At 44.2% G+C, this 16,792-nt stretch overlaps 1 protein-coding gene across 1 annotated transcript in view; it reads right to left on the reverse strand.

The window, feature by feature from the left end:
* Positions 1-14,743: 14,743 nt before the first annotated feature.
* CCR75_009101 (uncharacterized protein) overlaps positions 14,744-16,792 on the reverse strand; it is a gene marked incomplete at both ends in the record, with an annotated part of 3,776 nt that continues 1,727 nt past the window's right edge. Inside the window, one exon of the mRNA XM_067967146.1 lies at positions 14,744-15,298. Coding sequence (XP_067815913.1) covers positions 14,744-15,298 — 555 coding nt within the window. The remainder of the gene's footprint in view (positions 15,299-16,792) is intronic.

Here is a 16,792-nt window from a genome sequence, read left to right on the forward strand (position 1 = left end):
ACGAATGTTCTTTGTCCATGAAACAACAAAACGCTCTTTCTGGTTGTTCAGCCAGTTTTCTCTAGATAGTTTGCAACTTGGAGAGGCACACTTGACCGAAGTGATGCTAGTTTGCTAATATGATCATGTTCAGTGTGTGCCTTACAAAGTGTCATTTATTTGTCCCAAAATTCATTGTATTCATTCTCTGCTTTGATATGCTTTTTAATGTTTGCTTGGACATTCTTGGTAATTTGCCAAATGGAAATCAATACAGCAGCATTGGGAAAGGTACTTGTTATTCCTGCGATGGCGCAAGCTCCTAATCAACCACAACAGCAAGATATTCTCATATAACAATGAACGAAAGCAACTTTGAAAACTGTTGAAGGGCCCAAGCGTAATCAGGTACTGATTCTTCCTACAGAAAAACAAACGCCAGTGATATTGTCTGATTTGTTGACGTAACTCCAACGATGTGCAACAGTAGCATTTTATACTTATACGTTTTATAAATGAAATCCAAAATAAAAACCGCATTTTTAGAGAAGTCAGCAGCGACGGAAATATCAGTCTTTGGCGCGACGAACAGGCAGTGCAAAAAAATCCACCACTATCATTAGTGAGAAGCCTATGGAAGATGTCATCTTCATGAAATCGGGCCAGGGGTGCCTCGATCGGACGACGACCGTTTAATGCTAAATTTCTCCCTTTGAGCTTTGCATTGTAAATGTCTTTGCTGATTAGGTTGCACTCTGGATCATTCTGACGTAGCGTTGCCAGAACAACACGCGGCGTGGCTCCGGCCTTCGTCATTTTAATTACTTGACGTCGTTGTTGCGGCCGTATTACTCGGTTAGCAGCATACGCAGAGGGGTCTTCAGCAGGGTCATGACCAATATGCTCATCATTAACAATGTCTCAGTTCCATGTAACATTGTTCTTGTGGATCTTTCACAGCATAGTTCCTTGCCATTCACAGCCAGTTTTCAAGGTAGACGTGCGACGAATTTAGCCCCCTGAACCCTCATGTTCCCTGACGTGTACGCACTTCAGCCACACTTTTCGAACTTCCGTGCCAGCTTTATTCGTTTTTGAACGACCACGATTGATGCTAAATCCATTTTAAATGGCATATGATTTTACAACTTTTTCTGCTTCGTCGAGAGAGCGATACGTAGTGGCGTGCAGAATATCCATTGAGGGAGGGGTGTGTGGTGCGCGCAGCATGAATTTATTAGGTATACGTCAGCCAATCAAATATAGGTTTATGAATAAGGGGTATCCAAGCAGCAGAAGGGGGGGTGTCCATATAGCAGCCCTCTAAAAGTAAATGTATTAAATAAAATAAAGTTCTTCTGTTTCTATCTTTTTAATACTAACTTAATTATACAATATACAAAACATGTAACAAAGTCTAATCTGCCTCTCTCTTTGCGCGTGTAATGGGGCACACATCGGTTGGAGAACCGTTGTTGTGGTACATTTACTTTATGGGCAAAATACCTTTTTATTCAATTTTAAATAGTTAAATTGATAAAATCCCATTTATTATGGGTACAAGTGTGGTCAATTTTAAATAGATTTTGACCGCCAGATATCAGTCTGGCGGTCTTAATCTATTTAAAATTAGCCAGGGTAAGTTTTTATCTAATTTCATGATATTCAGTTCCGCTTTTGATCTTAAAGCGTCTAGTGCCTGCCTAAGGCTTGCGCATTGACCTGTGAGAGATAAACGCCTATTTTAGGTACGAACTCTCGGGCACTAGTTGCTACTTGGTTCTACGAGTCCCTGAATCCCTTAAACTTGGATTCATTAAGCTTTAATAGTTGTACGACTTTCGAGTTGAAAAACCCATTAGTTCTATACAACTTAAAGAGTCTCTGAGTCTAAAAGTCTTCCTCTGACTTTGGGAGCGTGGCAGCTCTGCTACACACGCCCTACTTCACACACCCTAGCACAGCTAAGAAGCGGTTTGCCCGACATCTCGCACGTGCAGTGAGGTTTTGTGGTGGGCGCCTTAGCGGCCTCACCAACTCACTAAGTACTTTCATTTATGTATTGCGGTGTCCCGTTACATAAGTAACACCTCCTATAAGAGGAATAATAACTATTATTCGCTACGAGACGAAATTAAAAAAGAAATACACAATTATTATCTATATTATACTTGTGTTCTTTATTTGTTTCCTGTCTAATTGCATCAATATTATTTCATTTGGACACATTGAAACAGTTTAAGTCAATCCAAATATTATTTATATTAATATTGACTTAAACAGTATTAACAAAATAATCGAGCAAATGTCTAACTGCATCAATATTATTTAATTTGGACATATTGGAACTATTTAAGTCAATATTTATATTATCTGTATTAATATTGACTTAAATTGTTTCAATATTAATAATGACTTAAAATAGTTTTAAAATTTCCAAATTAAATGATTTTGATACAACTAGACTTAAGCTCAATTGATTGGTCAATTTAAGTCTAAATCAACCCCGCCAATCGTTATAAGACACGATTGTGCGGTGCGCAAGGAGGCGCCATACTTAGTTAGATATAATATATTAGGTTCAGTAGTACATAGAAGATCGTTACGGAGAATACTAAATATATTAATACTTCCCTTAATCTTTTCGCTATTTTAAGCCTTGGCCTAATCGTGAAAACGGCGAGTCACGTGTCTACTTTGGTATCATCGCATTCGCTCATTGTTGTGACGTGAATTTTATGAAAGCTTATTAGCTCATCGACTCCACAGTGTGGTGTGACGTGATGTTTTCGAAATAATGAAAGCGTATGGATCATATTTAGAATGCAGTGCGGTCGAAAAAACGGTAGAAGTTGTGATTCATGAAAATAATTATGAAATTTCTTGCGGCGTTCCCAAATAGTCTAGGCGGTAGGATGCGTGGTTTGACCCACGCGACCCGGGTTCGAGTGCCGGTTCGGGAATTTTGCAAGCTGACTTTATTCCTTTCGGTTCAACAATGACGTTTGGCAGCGTGAAAACGGCGAGTCACATGTCTTCTTTGATATCATTGTATCCGCTCATTGTTGTGACGTGAATCCCGGTTTGGGAATTCTGTAGTTTAAATGAATTTTGCAAGCTTGACTTTATTCCTTTTTTTCAGACAATGACGTTTGCCAGCTTAAAGCTAAGTCCTCTTAGCTTTATAGAAACTTTCCTCTGTACCTTTGTGTACGTGAAGTTACAAGGTAGCTAACCTTCACTGTAATCAGTGTAAGGTCAACTAGTACTCACCAGTAATAGTGAAAGGTGCCTCGTTAACCTGGTAGCACTTTGTGGTCCGTTCAGCGACCTACGCTCGTTCCACCCAACATAGACATGTTGTATGAAGAAGGAGGGAGTTTTTCAGCCCCTCAAGAAGAATATTACGCGACGCGTGGGGAATTTACTCAAATGAGTGACCTTGAATAAAAAACGATCGAGCGAATGAGTTCGGTCGTATGCAGGCCAGCCGTTGGTGCTATGCTGTTCAGTCCGGGCAGAGATGAACAGCATGCGGCCATTGCCGAGTTCATTCAACACGAACTCGACGGGGCCCAAGAGAAAGAGGCCTTGATTATACAGCAAGGCTCTCAACACACAGAGGTGTCAAGAGAACAGGGTGCTCAGCAGTTGGAACTGTTGAGACAGCAGCATGTATATGCTGCTAATGGGTCGACGCTTCCGCGTCGACTCGAAAGCTTCAAGATAGAAATATCTAAGTTTAAGGCAGTCGAGGGCGACCCTCTTTTGAGATGGTTCGTCGAACTAGACGATGCCATAGAAGCTTGTCGTATCAGTGATGATGCGACGAAAGTGAAATTTGGCATGTCCAACTTAGCCGGACGTGCCAGATCTTGGGGCTCAAGCTCCACGACCCATTAGTCTTTAGGTCGTAAGAGGTCTTTAAGACCCGGCTCAATCAAGTATTTGAGCCACCACGTGCTGAATTAGGGCAAGGGTGACATGCACGCTTAAGCCCAACATACACGATACCTGGTCAATTGTATTGTTATTCATTAGATTGATGAACAAACACAGGTAAGTGTGTTAACTAAAGGTCTTGCAGACGGACCTGTTAAGACGCACGTCGCTCAACCAAGTGATCTCTATGGCGGAACATGGCAACTTTAGCCTGAACAGGCTTTTCTCCACTCGGGTGCATATCGTCCACCGAGACGACAAGAAAACGGACTTCCAGAACCCATGGATATCTCGTATGTAGAGAGCAAAAAAAACTCGCGCTTCAAGTTACAAAAATGTAATCGTTGTCAAAAGACAGTCCACTACGCCTATGAGTACAATGCCCCAAGGTCGTGCCTAAGAGCACTGAGCGAAAAGACCGACCTCTCGCTAGGAACAGGGGAGGACGCGGATCTGACGCTGTTGCGAAATCGCAACGGCGAGGCGGATCGTAAGAAAATGGTCGGGGTCAGTAGGTGCGGAGCGGCCACACTGATCCAGCAACATCAAAAGAATTTACAGGCCTTTGGACGAAAGTTGCTCCTCACACACAACCATTGTGTGTAACTGCCCCATAGGATGAGATTAACCTCATCACCTAGAAAATAAAAGTGTCAAAAAGGTTGCCACTAAAGTCCCTAGTCGATTATGGGGCGTCGAACAAATCTATTCGATGCAAATCGCTAGAAGATCGCAGACCTAAATTAATTGAGCGTGATATCCCTTTAACGAGGGTGATAGTGCGCCTTGCAAGAGGCGCATCTATAACCGCAAAGAAACGCGCAGTTGGTATCCAATATACGTTAAAGGGTAAAGAGTATGAAAATTATTCCATCGTACAAGATTTGGATGACAAATTTGATGTCATCCTTGGATTACCATGGCTCGGAAAGAACGAGCCATCTATAAATTGGCAGCATTAAGTCGTGACTATGCTTGTCTCCTGTTCATCAGATAGAAACTGATGAACGTCTTGGAAGTCCACAAGCGTGTGGATGTCCTACGAGTGAGTGCGATGGCCTCACTTGTGGGTCGTTGTTTCATGACTGCACGAGACCTCAGTGTGATTGTGGAGTTAGATCCCGACGGCTTGCACAAGTACAGGCACCGTCAAAGGTCCACTATTGTGACGTGGACATAGTTACCGACGGCTGTGTTCAAGCACAGGCAGCGTCAAATTTCGACCACTCGAATAAGTTGAGTGGTACGAAACAAGGATGATTGCTTGAAAAGCAACACCCAAGCGCCCGTCTATAAGAGCAGTGCGAAAGTCCTAGATCGACTGGAGAGTCGATCGTAGAGGATCTCGCTGTTGTAGCGCAACCACAACTAGAGGCAGTTGGAGAGGATACTCCCCAAAACGTTTGTGTGGGAATAAGTACCCAGAATCTGTGGTCAAAGGTTCCCAGGTACCTTCGGAGATAGTTCCAAAAAGGATATTCAGACATTAAAATTCATAGTAAACAATGGATCAAGTGTAGGCGCTTCGACGCTTATACACTTGATCTAATACCGCATCCGAAGATAACTTCGGAGATGACTCAATTGCCAACGCTTGAAACGAAGCGGCTCTTGCGCGATCTTCATAGTGGCAAAGTCAAGCAGATTTGCGTACTTGTCACACATGACAACAACGTGGCCGATATTCGGTCGGTAATAGTATTTCCTGAGAACGAACGGATCCTGAGTAGCTCATCGATGGACGAAAGTGTCCTTGATGTGAAGACTCGGATTGAACGTTTTACGTTTCAATTCTGGGAATCTTTGAAGACAAATCCTCTATATAAAGATTTAACAGAATTTAAGGATGTCTTTCCTAATTTAGTACCTGCGAGTTGCCTAAGGATAAAGGCACTCATACACGAAATCGACCTAATCCCAGGTTCGTATACTGTGTCATGAAGCAACGGCCGTTGCCTCATGAACAAGTATATCGATCAACAAATTCTTTGCCGATCGTTTAGAAGCGGGTCATGTGAGGGAATCATCTCCCCCACATAGCTATCCGATGTTCTGTGTGTGTAAAGCATTAGGAGGAAGGCAGTGTGCATGTACTGAATAAATTGAACGCTGCAACGATACGGCTCAAACGCCGATACCACGAAAAGACGTAATCATTGATGGTATGTCAAAGAGCATTTTCGTTTCGTCAATGGATGTGATGGTTGGATTGTATCAAATCCTTATGCGTGAACAAGATATCTCGTTCACAGCATAGGCACCCCCTATGCTATGAGAGTGGCCAGTCATGCCAAAGGGACTTAGTAATGCCCCTGCGACATTTATCAGATGTGTAACCAATCTGTTGAGATCGGTGGGGGAGTTCGCACCAAGTTATTTTGATGATGTCTTCGTCCATAGCAGAGCCATGAATGGAAAGTCGGACGTTGAAGTACATCGTACCCACGCCGAAAGATTCGTACACTTATGCGTAAGCACAAGTTGTATGCAAATCTCAAGAAGTGTATATTCGATGCAAGCGAAATACCACTTCTTGTGTACATTGTGGGTAAACACGGTGTGCGCCCGGATCCGGAAAATATCAAGGCGATTGCCGATTGGCCTGAGCCAGTCGATGTAAAGGGACTTCGAAATTTCCTCGGCTCAGCAGCGTATACTCACGCAATTATGCCGAAATGACAGTACATTTTTCTACTTTACTGAAGAAAAATGCTAAGTAGTCATGGAATGCTGATTGTCAGCCTTTTTTAGGGTATCAGGCAAACTTGATGCAGTGACCAATCCTGGTGATTGCGGACCAAGACCGACCTTCTCATGTGGTCTGTGACGCAGCGACTTTGCAATCGGCTGTGCGTTTATGCAATACAATACAGACGGCGCAGAGCGCGTCGTCTGTTATCAATCGCGCCAACTTCAAGCAGCTGAACGGACCTATCCAGTGGATGACAAGAAATTCCTTACCACGAAAACACACTGGCTAAGTTTAGGGTCTATCGCTTGGGAGATGGACCGTTTAGTGTATATAGGGACCACGCGTCTTTACGCGCGGCCGTAAACAGTCCACACCTCTCGCAAAGAATGGCGAGATGGTTGTCTTTCTTCGCAGAGTAAAACTTCTCCGTGGGTTATAAACCAGAACGACTTTACGTCGTCACTGGTGCCCTTTCGCGCCAACTCGATTTTGAGCCGGCTGCGCAAGCGATCAGTGAGCATAAGGCCACTGTTGCAACAATAAGTGTTCCGTCTTTAACAATACCCGACGACGTTAGAAGAGCTTATTAAGAAGATAAGGCTCTTAAAGGGTTGATAGATTACCTTAAGAATCCATCCCAGCAATCCTTAGAAGAATTGTCGAAGTTGGATCGATCCTCAACAGATCGATACACGAACGCAATGAGTCAATGTATTAAGTATTTTTTTGCTGGCGCCACCCAAAACGATTTGCGTTTACGCATCATGTATGAGTGCCACGATGCACCAATAAGTGGGCATCGTGGACGTGAGAAAACCTATATCACCATAAGTCGCGACTTCTACTGGCCTGCTTGCAAAATTTGCCAACGGGTGAAGTCCAGTGCTTCATATCGGGCTCCGTTACAACCTCTGCCTGTTCCGGCAGAGTGTTGGCAGTCCGTATCTATGGACTTTGTCTTCGGATTCCCGAAGACCTCACAAGAATAATGGTTTTCTTGTTTTTGTTGATAGTTTTAGCAAGATGGTTCATCTTGCTGTCGTCCCGGAGTCGACCACAGCCAAAGGCTGTGCTCGTGTCTTGATTGACACGATATTCCGACTCCATGGGTTATCCCGCGAACCGGTCTCAGATCGAGACCCTAAATTCACGGCAGAATTTTTGGCAAAATATGTTCAAATCACTTGGAACAGTTGAAAATGTCAACACCTGGACATCCTGAACAGATGGTCAGAAGGAGCGTGCAAAGCCGTATCCTCGGAGAAATACTTCGCAGATACGTCCACCTTCTTAGAGTTGGAGCGAGTTCTTGTCGATGGTAGAATTTGCCATCAACAGTCCCAGTGCATGCTTCTACAAAGCATACACCATTGTTTCGAGAATGGCTTACGCCACCTAAGTATACCCACCCACCTTGTTTGAGGGTGGCTCTTATTCAAAAAGGTAGGGACCCGCCCGAGCACAGAATTTTCTAGCAGCATTACGAGGCTTCTTCTGATTCCAGATTACAGCGGAACGGTCTAGGGCATCAGCCAAAGCCTTATGGTCTCGGAACCGAGTATGATTCTCATGAACCAGACGATCCACGCTTTCCTCCAAGGAAGAGATCTTCGGACGAGCTGTCACCGGCTCTTTTTGAAGGGATTGATATGTCTATTCGTTCGCCAGTTGATCAGTCGCAACCTGCGCACAATTTATCAATTCGTCACGAGAAACGTTTCCAACCGTCACCGCTAACTCGCGGCGACGGAACCGCTCGTGATCAATGTCCTTCCTCAAATAAATAAAGGGTGTGATCCAAATCACGATGTCCTTTTGGGTTCGTCAGACGAGGCGAACCCGATTTTTCCTCCCGCTCCACATCCATTGACGGATTCGAGTGGTGAGAAGCGTTTTGACGAGACCCATCCTCCTCGACAGATGGTCCATCGGAGAACGAGCGCTTCCCGCGCTCGTAAAAGGCTTCGAGGTTCTCAATCCCTTGACGCATCTCGTAAGAGATGAGCGTCCTCCAATGAGGATCTTTAAGAGAATATGCTTCCTTAGGGGGGCATGACCTACACCCTTAAAATAGCATGGACATGAGTTTTCCCACGAAAGACAAATTATCCCTGCCTATCTAGATATTTAGTGCAACTTATAGCGTGCACCGACTACGGTCCGTTTTTCGAACCGTTCACAGAAAGCATTTAGCTTGTCAAGCCAAACCTCACGGCCTATGTTCTTCACATTCTGTACAAAGGCTGCTCAAGCTTGGAATAAAGGCTTGACATCCTTTGCCCGCTTACAAAAGTACAACCGATGCCGGAAAAGGTATTCGATGAAAAATTTCGTTCATCCTCACCACGCTTATGAAGCCTGGATGAGTCGAATAACGGAATATGATATCGATCGTTGGTCATATTAGACGAACAAATTAGGCATCCCTTAGTAGGCAACCAAGGCCTCTTCTCAGGAGCAAACCGCAACGTATTGCGGTCCCTTCCCTGTTGGTTCATGCTGATTGTAATGTGAATTTGGCCCTTGGAGCGATTCCTAGAGACACTCCATTCCTGGTGATGCAAACAAGCACAACCAGGCAGCACTCTTCCCTTCCCGACCAATAAGTTCCTGTTGACGCATACTTACGTCACCAGAGTGATCATCTTCCACGGGGGGACTCGCCCGAGCACAGCCATTTCATCGTATTCAATTAAGTGGTGTTATAATGACCACTCTATCCAATGACAGTCAGACTGATTTTCGTTTAAGGGGGGCTACGGGGTGTATCGTCACATGAAATAACACTTAAAAGTTGTTAATTAATATATTATCTAAAAGGTAGATAATATTTAGACAAATTACTTTACATGGTAATATTCTGATTCATTGGTAGATATAGACCATGATATCTACTTTCTCCACGGTCCAGTCAGCGCTGGACGCGCGCAAAGAGAGAGACAGATAAGACTTTATTACATGTTTTGTATTAATTTATAATTAAGTTAGTATTAAATAGATAGAAACGGAAGAGCTAACTAATATAAAATACAGTTTTATATAAACCTCTTCAAAGCAAGTATTTTAAAGAGAGTTTTACTCTGCACATACTAGTATACGTGAAATGACGTGAGGCACCGCTCACACTGAGGCAGTGCGAAGTGGACTTGTACTGAAGCAGTACAAGTCAGTAGTGCCCCGTTACATTTTCTCTTTTCGAAGCCTTGGTCTAGACCCTCAAAGCTAAGTTGTAACTGGGCACTACGACTTGTACTGCTTCAGTACAAGTCCACTTCGCACTGCTTCAGTTGCGAGTGGTGCCTTACGTTACTTCACGTACACTAGTACGTGCAGAGGAAGACTTTTTTAAGACAAGTAATTTAAAGAGGGTTAAATGAAAACTGTATTAATATAATTAAGTTTCTTCTCTTTCTATCTGTTAATGTAAGCTAACTATAAACTAATACTAAACATTCAATTAAAATCTTATCTGTCTCTCTCTCTTTGTTTACGTTTACAGCTGATTAGTCTGCGGATAAATAGATATAACGGCTTATACCTATTTATGGATAATATTTCCGAGCATTACTATATAAAGTAATATTCTCCAAATATTATCTACCTTCTAGATAATATATTAATTAACAACCTTAATTTTTAATTTCTTGTAACGATACACCCCGTTACATCACCCCTCCCTTAAACGACAATCACTGTGACTGTCATTGGATGGAGTGGTCACTATGTGACCACTTAATTTAAAAATATTGTTGATTGATCAGAACCATCATTTTAAATTCCATCGCATGAAGAATAAATCCATGCGGGATGCTGGTAGTGCGGAGCCTTCGGCTGCGGTTCATGCAGCCGCGAGTGACGCACTAATGTCTCTTGAGGCAGACGTTCCGTCTGCCGTAGTATCTTCTTCTCGCGCAACACTAGATGTTGCGGGTGCACGTGGTTGTTCATCACGTGAATACGACCCCTCTTTAGAGGTCGACTACGAATGCGAATTGGACTCGGATAGAGATCCACGGTTTACGGCGGAGTTCTGGCAATCCGTGTTCCGAGAGATCGGAACACGGCTGACTATGTCAACATCCGGTCACCCAGAAACGGATGGTCAAACAGAACGCGTAAATCGCGTCCTCGAAGAGATACTTCGAGGTTACGTCCAATCGTATCCGAGTTGGAGCGAGTTTTTACCGATGGTCGAATTCGCCATCAATAATTCGGTGCATGCGTCTACAACGCATACACCGTTCTTCGTGAATGGCTTATGCCATCCTCGCGTCCGTGTTGTGTTGACAACACGAAGAGAGTAAACGGGGATGTCTATTCCCTTTCTTCGCCCTGGGCAAGGGCTCGTATCTCTATTGAGATGCGGGATGCGATTGACGTTTTGCAATCGATTTACATGCGCCAGGGGCGCGTGTTTTTTCGATGGATCTTCTGACCCATCGGATGGGTCTCGTCATACTGACCGACAAGGCCTTCAACATCAACAACTAGCTCGGAACGAGGCTCCCAGCTGTCATGTGAAGGTGGATAACCGCGCCAGCGAACAAGATAACTCGTACGCTGCCCCTTCACATCACGGTGGTTTACGTTGCGTTCCACAAGAAAACGTTGCCCATCGCGGGAATCCACCAATGCTTGTGGTGGAGGAGAAAAAAATTGATTCGACCTACGTGTCGGATCAAGAGTGGACGATCGACAAACTCGACCACTACCTCCATGTATTGGAGGAGGGTCTCGAACACGAGCGCGGTAAGCGTCACTTGTTGGACAGGCGGTGCACGCTCCAGTATCGAACGGTTGGAAGACCCTATGAAAAGTGCGTACTCAATGTGGAGTACGAACGGAAGTATCACGCTCTTCGTGACGAGCTGTCGTCAGCTCATCGGGATTTTGAGGAACTTCGAATTCGACAAGAGAACCTCCAGACTCAACATGAGGGTCTGGTCGTGATCACAAGAATCTTTTGAAGATTCTTGAAAAGGATGGTCAGATCCGGCCGCGGAAGAAACCGCGTACTAATGGTACGGGTGGAGCCGACCAACGGAAAACGTAGGATGCGTTTGCATCCTACGTGGCAATTCTATTGTGTACGCATTGCCTCTGCGATGCAGTACACGGAAAGGTCCAATGAACTTGGGTAGTAGTTTACTACCCACATTAGTGACTACATGTTAAGGTTAGTTTACCGTAGACAGTAGTACTAGACCATTAATTTTAAATGAAAGAACATTTGCTCTTCAATGTTTGTCTGCATTCCGTTTCTGACGGTCCACTACGTTAGCAATGGAATCCTGAACGAAACGGATTATTGATTCTCGAGTTAGCAGAAATTCTTCTGCTGACTCATTTGTTTTGTCTCTTTCAGTGCGCTTTGTGCGCACTGCCATGAGATCTTTCTCGTCTTCGATGTCGATTGTTTCGACATCGACATCACTCGCGTCGTTGTTAACTTGACGCGTGATGAGCATGAGCCAGAAGTGGTTTTGCTCGTACAGGGATCCCCCCCCGTGAGGCATGGAAGTCCTGCCTCACGAGACGACGGATGCAGTTTGAATCTTGCACCGGTTGGAGTTAGTCTCTCAAACTCAATGCAAATCGTGTTTAGTTTTGAAGTCTCATCTTTGATGTCGATTGCTTCGACATCGACATCATTCGCGTCGTTGGAAACTTCGACGCGTGGTGAGCATGAGCCAGAAATGGCTTTGCTTGTGCGAGTCCACCCCTCCCCTTAAACAAGAGAATCCCTCTAATTGGTGGGTATGCGTGGATGGCGTAAGTCATTCACGATGAACGGTGTATGCTTTGTAGACGCATGCACCGAATTATTGATGGCGGATTCGACCATCGGACGTAACCTCGAAGTATAGCTTCGAGGACGCGATTTGAGCATTCTGTCTGACCATCTGTCTCTGGATGATCAGAAGTTGACATAGCAAGCCGTGTTCCGATTTCTCGGAACACGGATTGCCAAAACTCCGCCGTAAATCGTGGATCTCTATCCGAGACCAGCCATGGAGTTTGAATACCGTGTCGATAAAGACACGGTATTAGCGTCCAATGTCTTTGACATTGCGAATGAACGCACTCCAAGCTTGCATAAGCGAGACTTTATCTCGCTTATTATTGCCACTAAACCATCGATGCTTAAGAAAAGCATCGAGATAGAAATCTTCCTCAGCGCGAAAGTTCTTCGCGCTGGGATCAAGGCCATGTAGCTTTGTCGCAATAAATAAGGGATATTTATTGTGAGGAGTAGTTTCTCCAGACAAGCTATTGATAAGCCGTTCTGGCAAAAGCCACGGCTTCTTTTCAGGGGCGAGATGAGGCATTCTATTGTCTTCACTCCCCTGAGTGGTACCCACTGAAGCAGGGGAACCACAAACTTTTATTACGATGGCTTACGCCATCGTCGTCACTTTGCACAGAAACACGTGCAGGTGACCGTATGGGAGATCGTACGGGCGATGAGGGATCATCCTCATCGTCAGATCCAAATAGACTATTTACTCGTCTATCAGAATCAGCCCTCTCATTCGAAGGGTCATAGTCGGCCACCTGACGTCTATCAGGCGACTGTTCCATTCTTCCCGAGTCGGCCATTTCATCCGACTCGCTTTCGTATTCGACCTCCAAAGAGGGGACGTATTCACGTGGTGAATCACCACGTGCACTCGCAACATCAAGTGTTGTGCGAGTGGAAGACACTTCGGCAGACGGAACGTCTGCCGCAAGAGATAACAGTGCGTCACCCGCATGAGTTGATTCTTCATGCGATGGAAATTTTAAAATGATGGTTCTGACCAATCAACATCGTTTTAAAAATAAAGTGGTCACACAGCGACCACTACATCCAATGACAGTCAGAGTGATTGTCGTTTAAGGGAGGGGTGATGTAACGGGGTGTATCGTTACATGAAATTAACACTTAAAGGTTGTTAGTTATATATTATCTAAAAGGTAGATAATATTTGCAGGATATATCTTTATTTAGTAATATTCAGAATTATTATCGATAAATAGGTATAGACCATTCATTATACCTATTTATTCCGCAGACTAATCAGCTGTAGGAGTAATCAAAAAGAGAGTTACAGATAAGATAGAGATAAGAATTCAAATACGTGTTTAGTATTAGATTATAGTTACGTTAGCATTTACAAAGATAGTAAAAAGAACACTTAATTATATTAATACAGTTTTCATTTTACCCTCTTAAGCTAGTTACCTTGAAGAGAAGTCTTCCTCTGCACGTACTAGTGGACGTGAAATAACGTAAGGCACCACTTGCAATTAAAGCAGTGCTAAGTGGACTTGTACTGAAACAGTACAAGTCGTAGTGCCCGTTACATTTGTGCTCTGTATCCCACTACTATCGACTTCTCGACCACCTATGGTCACAAGTGTCATCGTATTCCACACCTCATTACGCCCCAAGCTCCGACTTTTCCGTAACTGTGACATTGACTTCTGTCGTCTCCTGGGTGGTATTTTCTGGGTAGGTTTCTCTTTTCACATGAGCGACCATTTCGCTTTCCTGTCTGCATGTCATGTGGGACCTTTTTTACAGCGCGTTACCCTCGAAGATGCCATGAAAAAGGCTATGAAAATAAGGCCCAGGCTGTTCTTGAAGTCTCGGACTTGGTCTTTCGTCAACTAGAGCAATACCGAAAGCTAGTGCAGCATTCTAACAATAGTAGAAGTTCATCGAGGAGATCGATGTCGACACCTTAACAACACGTACTATAGGTTTACTCACTGTTCGTTGCTCTAATATATCATTGATTTGCTTAAGCGAGAGCTCTGAGACGGAGTTGGTTAAGATTATAGGAAACTATGGATTATGCACTCCGGAATTAATATTTCTACAGCTTCTCATGCTAATATCGCCTGTGTTACTTTCGACTCGTAAATATTACGTTCGTTTTATACCATACGTGTGAAATTTCTTTTTTTATCAAATAACAAATATTAACATCAAGTGTCAAATTATTTGGCTTTAGAAATCGTTCCATGCCACATGCTCATCTTTCCTATGTGTAATATATATTCCTTAGGCTGTTCTTGATGTCGTCCACCAATCATGTGAAGCTTGTTTAGTTTCAGACAACATGGACGGTAGGCTTACAAACTTTAGGTCATCGTGTCGGCAACGGACTGAATCACTTCTTCGACACTACCAGTCCCGTCTGTAATGTATTTTTTGCACGAATCGGAGATTGGTTCGAATGGAAAGCCACGTTCTTCCATTTTTGCTTTTATTCTAAAGCAGCGCGTACGGCATTTGTACAACTCGGCCATACTCTTTTTTCTAAACTTTGCCTGTTTTATAATAGCTGCAACCTCCGGCCCAACTTTTGATTGTAGACTTCGAAAATATTGTTTTTTATCTCTACGAGTATTCAACCTTGCAGTATGTCGAAGCCAACCCATTTTTGACCCAAAAGTTGGAAGCATGTACGATTCCAGCGGACCCCACTCACACCACTTATATTCGATACAACTGTTGTGCCTTTCTGATTCAATAACTTCAGAAAGCTTCCCCGTGAAGCCATATTGTCTTGCCGTTATTCGCTTGACGTACAGACTATACACGTAACTACCGAGACATTTTCGACATGAATTACGTATAGCAACAGGGTTATCATTTTCACATTGGCAGCAATATGCGGCAAACTCTGATTCGCACTGCTGGTAATATCGCCAGTATCATTTGCAACTTGGTAAGTGTCTGATTTCCCAAAAACGAAAGAATTTCTTCCTGAATTCTCTCGTTAAGAATGCAAAACTGATACGAGCAGGTCTTCTCAGTTTTTTTGATTGCCAACGAAGCTCATGATGCATTTCTTTTGATGGCGAGAGATGCCTTGTAGTCGGGCACGTCGTATTGCGGCTACGCTTTACTTAGGCACACACCCTAGCACAGCGAGGAAGCGGTTAAACCTGCTTCTCTTGCGTGCAGTGAGGTAGTTGGGGTGGGCGCGCAAGCGACCTCACCCAACACACTAAGTACTCTGGTTAAGTGTCGTCACGGGAGTGGTAATCCGTCTCCTCGTGCGCACTTACCAAGTAGGAAATAGATTTCAGACTGATTTATATTTTATTGAATTAAATACAAATACCTGTTTTTACTAATTAAAATATTAACTCTATAGATAACATTTGAATATGTATTGCGAGCGTATCTTTCTAGATACCTCGCGTAACGGATGACGCTGGGCGTCATCCCTCCTAATGTGAATGCACCCATGTGCACCACATACACAAGGGTTGGTCACAAATGTGCACCACACTCGAGTGTTGGGTCTAATTACTTTTATTTAGTAATTGACCATCCCCTTAAGTACATCAAGTGTACTTACGGGGACTGTGTAACATTACGGCAACTTTAGCCCGTTACACCATCCCCCTCTTTCAGAACGAATTTAAATTTTTAAATTCGTCAAAGAGGAGAGAGGAACTGCGAGCAGCTTTACGCGCCGCTCGTTCACTCGATCACTCTAGCGCACGTGTTTCCATACACGGCGCCCAAGATACCACCTAAAAGGGGCCACGTTGGTGGGTCGTCTGCGAAGACGCCCACTCAACCTCGCACTAAGCGCACGCGCCGCGTTAATTCGCCGGCCGCGTCTAATGCCTTAGTCGGAACGCAGACAGCCACTGCGGCTGTCGCGTTAACAGGGCAAAAGGAACCATCCCACTTTAAAAGTGAGGATGTTGATCCGTCGCTCATTGTAGTGATGCGGACAACGAGCTCATGAGGAATGATGATGGCGCATTATTGCCCATCCCAACTTTTCTCATGACTCACAACATGGAGACAACAGCATTTACGAATGCTGTCTCGTCGTCTGCGCGGGAAAGCACAGCGACAGGTAATGATAGCGCTGCCCATAAAGGCGCAGCCGCTTCTCCGTTGGGTATAACCACAACGCCTTATGCTCAGACCATAATCCATAATGGTTCTGACATAGAGGATTCGGAGCCTAAAGCTTCGCCGACGACACGTGAACGTGCTCAGTCGTTGTCACAAGCCAGTCGTTTAGAACGTGGCTATGTGATAGGTGGCATTCCAAAGATGCCCCCTCCATCTAAATTGCCTCATTCAAACGGGCCAAGAGCGTCGCTCCTAGAGCGCGCTCTTGTAGATGCACATAATTAATATGGCGTCTTTCAATCATG

Source organism: Bremia lactucae, linkage group LG19 (genome assembly GCF_004359215.1).
Source record: "Bremia lactucae strain SF5 linkage group LG19, whole genome shotgun sequence".
NCBI classification, from domain to species: Eukaryota; Oomycota; class Peronosporomycetes; order Peronosporales; family Peronosporaceae; genus Bremia; species Bremia lactucae.